The sequence below is a fragment of the Phaethon aethereus genome (assembly GCF_964289735.1).
Source record: "Phaethon aethereus genome assembly, chromosome: 14".
NCBI classification, from domain to species: Eukaryota; Metazoa; Chordata; class Aves; order Phaethontiformes; family Phaethontidae; genus Phaethon; species Phaethon aethereus.
The window spans coordinates 19520493-19526590 of record NC_138590.1 but is presented as its reverse complement, the minus strand read 5'-3'; the positions used below and the strand labels follow the sequence as shown (position 1 = coordinate 19526590).

The following is a 6098-nucleotide window of genomic DNA, read 5'->3' as shown; positions in this document are numbered from 1 at the left end:
GGCGGGGGAGCGGCCGGGGGTGGGGTTTGCAGGCGGAGGCTCCTCAGGTGGGGCCGGCCGCCGCTGCCACGTCCCGGCCCGAGGCGGCCGCCTCGGCCCGGCGCGGGCAGCTCCCGGCATGCCCTTCGCCCGCTCGGGAGGCGCGGCGGGGGCTCGGCCCTGAGGCGAGGCCGAGCCTTGGCGCCGGCTCTCTCGCTCTGAACCCCGCCGGCGCGGCGGGAGCTGCCGTAGCCAGGCCGGGCCGAGCCGAGCCGAGGCGGCCTTGGGAGGCTGGAGGGAGGGCTCGGGCCCGGCTTCGGCCGGCGCCTCCGGCTCGTGTTCACAGCGACGGCTGGAAGAGGCGAGGTGCGTGTGCCGGGGGATGCCGGGCAGTGCACAGAGGCCTGCAGGCAGGAGCTCTGCCTGCTTGTACCGGTGCTCCCAGCCTGCCGAAGCAGGTCTCGGCTGCGGGCTCTGGGCATCGCCCCGGGCCAGGGCCGCTCTCCAGCTCCGCACGGGGCGACCAGCCCAGCTCAGGCCCGGCTGGATGGCATGTCCCGTGCCCTCTGGGGACTCCTGTCAGAAGCAGCCCATTAACACAGACAGAGCCCTTATTTACTGCCCAAAGGGTTCAGAAACCGGCCTTGAGATGAATCATTATTCAGTTACCGGCAACACCCATCGCTTAGCTACACGTTACTGGTGAGCTAGCGCAGGGTTCTTCTGCAAGGCCTTGGCTTGGGTTGTTGCTGCATATGAACCAAGAGCCTTCACCAGTTCTGCTTTTCTGCAAGTCCAGCGCTAAATGCTTTCTCGCCTTGTTGCTTGTCTGCAGCAGCGCCTTCCCACAGCTGCCATCGTCCCTTCAGTGGGATTGTCTGTGGCCATAAAAAGCTTTTGCTGACAATGATGCTATTTTCTGAGGGAACGTGTACAATGCATTTGACAATTAATAAATGTAATAAGTAATACTCTATTGTTAGGCCAAAAATCCCAGCTCATTACCTAGGAGCACTGCCCGGAAGATTGTGTCTCCCATAGTGCTCAGTTAAGTTGTGTGATTATCACTGCAGAAATTGGCTTTGATCTCCATAAGGCTAACTCACATTTCCAACTGGCTTTTTGTATGTGATATATTCTCCACCTCTAATTGATAAAAGCCAAATGTATACTTTTTACAGAATTTTTTAATGCTTGTATTTAAAAAGAGCTTTTGTTCCATGTTGGAATTGCACAGTTGTGGAAAATCTCAAAGGTGGAAAATGAAATGGACAAAATAGAAGTTAAACCTCAAAATCATCCTTGACCCTGGCCGGGGTCTGTGTCTGGGGCTTTGTAGGATCAGAGAGTCAAGACTGAACCATCTGAAAGCCAAAAATACTGCACTACTATATTCCTGTGTGGAAGAGCTTATTTGTGGACAAGCTTATTTTAGGGTTTTATTTTCATACTTCATCCATGCTAAATACATTTGAAATTACATCCTTAAACTTCTTTGCACAAAGCATTAAAGTCAGGAGACTTTATTCTTCAGTTACAATCCACAGGGAAAGCAGCTCGTACAATGCCAGTGCACATTTTTAGTACAATGAAGACAGTAGTTAACAAGTGACAATTACTACAATTTCATATATGCTTTAGCAGATCCAATAAGCCAGCTGAGGCTCAAAGGTCACACAGAGAGGCCCAGGGAAACGTGGCAGAGGTGACAGATGAGGCACAGTGCAATGGCCCCTGCGGTCAGTGGGAGCGATCCAGCTGGTCCTTGCCTCCCATCCCCAGGTCTGAGCCTTACAGGCATCCCCCAGCCACATGTGAGCACCCAGGGCCCATACTGAGCCCCGACGAGTACCCAACAGAAAACTCACTGAAGATGGCAGTGAGAGGCTTAAACAGCTCACTAGCAATACAGTTTTCACCAATAGCTGTTTTCTTCAACTTTACAATTAAAGTAGTAACTCGCCCTCTAGCTTTATCGCTGTTTGATTCTTCTGCAGACTATTGCTTTTTGGGTTTCTTCAAAAATCCCCTGGGAAAGATACTGGCAGAGGACAGAAATTCTCCTTGCAAATGCATCCTCAGCTGATGCAATCTCCTTTTCTCATTTTTACTATGTTGGGACACCGTAAGGCCTTATAACAACATCACGATTCTTTTCAGAAAGACGTTCCACACTTGTGAAAGGTTTTGTTTTTTTTAAAAAATCTGCCATTAAAAATACTAAAATGTGACACTAGCTTGAGATCAATGGTATAAGCAAGAAAAATTGGACTGCTTAAATTAAGGTATTTAAAAAAACACAACCTTTTTTCAAGGAACACTAGGTTTTAAGATACTACAAAGTTCAAGAGTACAAAAATATTTACCTTTTAGAAATACCCAAGCCTACGATCACATAAAGTAAGTATCAACTTAATATAAAAATCTTCATAAAAATATGGCCACCTATATTTAACCAAGTCCTCAAACCTGTCCTACGCTGACATAAAGGCTTCATTGAGAAATTTAGTTATGTCTAAACAGCTATCCTATAGATTAACTTTGTAATAAGTAAAACCAAGATTAAATACTGCTGTTATTGGAGAAATTCCAGCTTGAGAAGGGATGAGAACATCAGGGGTCACAGGATAATGGTTGCCTCATGCCACGTTATATTTATGGCAAAAGCATAACTGCAGAAAATATGAAAGTAAATAGTATTTCTGCATCCCAAAGAGCAGCTTGAAATAATTGCACAAGTTCCCTGTATTTAAAAGTTATAAAGCTTTATATTTGTGCTTCAACTTACAGGGAGAGCCTCATTCCTGTGCCAAGTGCCAGCACAAGACAACTTGCCATGAACTCTCACATTAGAGATGCGACAGTGTGCTTTTATTGGCCCTTACAGAAGGTGAATCATGGCTAATTGTTATTTATAGAGGATAAAAATCAGTCTACCAGGTCTGATAGACTTTATGTGGCCAAGAAGTGCATGCACAGCCAATAAATAGAAAAATAAAAGGTATTATACTTTTTTCAACTTATGTAGTGTTCATAAAACAGTAGTAGCACAACTCTAAGCTCTACATTTGAGTTTTCAGCCAATCTAGTTTTGCTGAACTTTAAAAAAAAATGCATATATAACCTGCAGGATTTGAAAAACAAAACACTGGCTTGGTTGTTTTTTTGTTCTGAAAAACCTGTGGTCCCAAACAAGCCCTTTTGCCTTTTTAATAACGGCAAGTGAACATCTCCAGTACAGAACATCAGCTCTTTGGGAGCATCAAATCCCCTTTAAATTTGTAAATGGTACAAAGGTTTTGCAGAAGCTTTTGAAGTGGCGATGAGTTTTCTCTGAAGGTACAAAACAATGTGGTAGATATTCAAAGGAGAAATCAAATGCTTTGAAAAAAACCCTCAAAAGATCTAAAAAACTGCTTATGACAATATACCATGAAAAACCTGAAAGCTAAAACTGCATGGCATGTTTGGATAGGATCAGTGACTTGCTAAAGCCTGTGTTTCTTTTGAAAGCAGGCACGGCCCATCAGAAGGTCAGCGAGCTATAGTCCTTTCTGTGTTACAGGCTACGCAGACACTGAACATTCATGAAGCCCATGGATTTCAGCAGGCTCAGGGTTTATGAAAAAGCATCCGTTTTTACAGGGACAAGTGTATCAGAAGCAGATCCCAGGTCCTGGGAAAAGCAAACGATATCAAAAGGTACTCCAATGTCTTGTTTAAAAAACCTGTCCTTACAGTGAAGTCTATGTCTGCTTTGCTACAACTAAATTCTCATCCCAATTAGTCTATCGGGCTTTGGTCACAGGTTTCAAAGGAGGCCAGGATCTTTCCTTTAGGGGCGTGTGCTGAGATTTTCAAAGACAAGACACCCAGCTCCCCTTCATCCAGTCAACATGTACAGTGAGAAAAAACACCAGCATTTAATTTGCTATCTTTTTCTTTTTCCTTTAAGCAGCTTTCGTTGAGTACCTGACTGACTGGACTCATTACTGCATTATTCCTAAGGCTCATTTCTAGCTTAGACCTCGAATCATGTTTAGATCAGGCAGGCCCTGTTTCTCAACAGGGACAGTATCTGCTGACACACCCCAGGTATCAGGACACTGAATTGCAGACCAAGAGTCCTACAGGAGTAGAGAGCATCTGTTCAGTAAACTATGTATTTGGGTACAGTAGCACAGGGGATAACAACTATGGTGCAGTAGCATTGACTGTTGGGTTTTGTTTGTTTTCCTCTGGCAGAAAATGCATTTTGAGAAGATCTTGTTCTTGTTTCAGCCCCTCTGAAAATGTGCATCCTTCTTCACAAGGGTGTTACCAGGATTTTAGGACTCCCCTTTGAATTCCTAATGCCAGTGGTTTGTTGCCCATTTCTGAAACTGAAAGCAAGTAAAAGACTGAGAAGCAAGAGACCATTTTACAGAGTGACGTCAGACACTTCCCCCTCCTAATCAGCACTGCTAAAATAACCACATTACACTACTAATATAAACATTAGAAAAAAACCAAATGCTCTGTAAAGTATGCCTTTCCAGATGGCAGAAGCAGTGCAGCAAACACCTGGAACTTGAACATAATTCAGTTTCTGTAATTCAGTTACTTCAGTCTGTTTATGCAGGAAGCTTGCAAAGGGAATCTGGTTTGACTCTAGGATTTCTAGCTACAGTTCATTAACTGCAAAGCTGAAAAGCCATAGGTCAGACGTATGAGAAGTCCCTAATCGTGATAAAGACCAGCACGCCCTTCTCAAGGAACCTGACCCAAGAGTTCTTCTTAGTCTGGAAGCATGACAGCTCCTTATACCATCCAGGAATTACATACAGCATATTCCAGCTTTTTCAAGCTATTATTGCTTATAAGGGCAAATTCTGTTTCAGTACAAATTTTCACTAAGCTGGATGGTAGCTATGCAGCTGCACTTTGGCTAATTCAGTTTCCTTCTGCTGCTGCCAAGAATTTTCCTCCCGTGACAGTAACTAGCAAACACTGGCCATCTCCACTGCTCCCGCACTATAATGTACGCGCACAGATTTCAGCGGCAATGTTTGCTCAGGGCACCCTAAATAGCAATGGTGGTGGGACAAGAGAACTGTCACTGCTTATAGCTAAACAAAATAAACCAGGAGAAAAGCTGTCCTGGCGTGTCTCTAGCCTCCCAAACTAAAGAGGCTAGAATATTGAAATCCTGTGTTTAATTTGGAGTAGTATGTAATGAATTTACACTGAAAAAGTGTTTTGTAATGTAAATCATCCTACTAAATGAATAGTTTAAATGAAGAGTTTAGGAGAGTGAATGATACAAAGGGATGGAAAGGGTTGGGAGATATGAAGCAACAACCTGAAGGTGACATGATTTGCAAAGTGCCCACTTTCAAGCACATCAGCTCTCAGGTTCAGAGATTCTGGAGAAACTGCATAATATCAATGTCTGTCAAATTAACAACCGAAAAAAAAATAATCTAAAGGGCACTTCGAAAGCTTTGATGGTTTGCAGCGGACCTGATGAAACATGTTTACTGATTGTGATAAGGGACTGTGTAGAAAGAGGTCCTGAATTCTTGTGAAGCATGGATGAAGGGAAGCCGCCTTACCATTTCACCTTCAGCATTTGCTCAAAGCTCTCAGGCAGGGGATTGCCGTAGCTCTCCGGGAGAAACAGGGTGAGGATCCCAATCAGCACAGTCAGGCTTCCCATCAGGATATATGGTAGGAATCTGTCATAAGCACCTGGCAGAACACAGGACGTGACAACGGTATTTGTATGTCCACAATCAACAAACCCATGTGTAAAATTTATATTCCAGACACTATGGCAATGCAAAATTAATTTGGAATAATTAGCTGCAATCTTTGCAAATATCAAAGATGAATCCAAAACCGAGTTACATCTGGTATCTGCTAGCAAAGAAAGGGATTTTTCCATTTTAAAACTACAATGTACGCTCTAGGATGGTGACCACCTACCATCAGTTTCAGACCATCCCCCATGTTTGTGTAGCAGCTAATAGGGTTTTTGCACATTTTCAGCTGGGATAGCCAACATCTTTGCAAGGTAACAGCTCTGCTGGGGTTGCTGCTGGAGGCTTCAGTACTACACTGTCATCTGGAACCAAATC

At 44.1% G+C, this 6098-nt stretch overlaps 1 protein-coding gene across 1 annotated transcript in view; it reads right to left on the bottom strand.

The window, feature by feature from the left end:
* Positions 1-4285: 4285 nt before the first annotated feature.
* Positions 4286-6098, bottom strand: part of SLC22A4 (solute carrier family 22 member 4) — a gene marked incomplete at both ends in the record, with an annotated part of 24622 nt that continues 22809 nt past the window's right edge. The window contains 2 exons of the mRNA XM_082005963.1: positions 4286-4361; positions 5574-5709. Of these exons, the coding sequence (XP_081862089.1) occupies positions 4286-4361; positions 5574-5709 (212 nt within the window). The remainder of the gene's footprint in view (positions 4362-5573; positions 5710-6098) is intronic.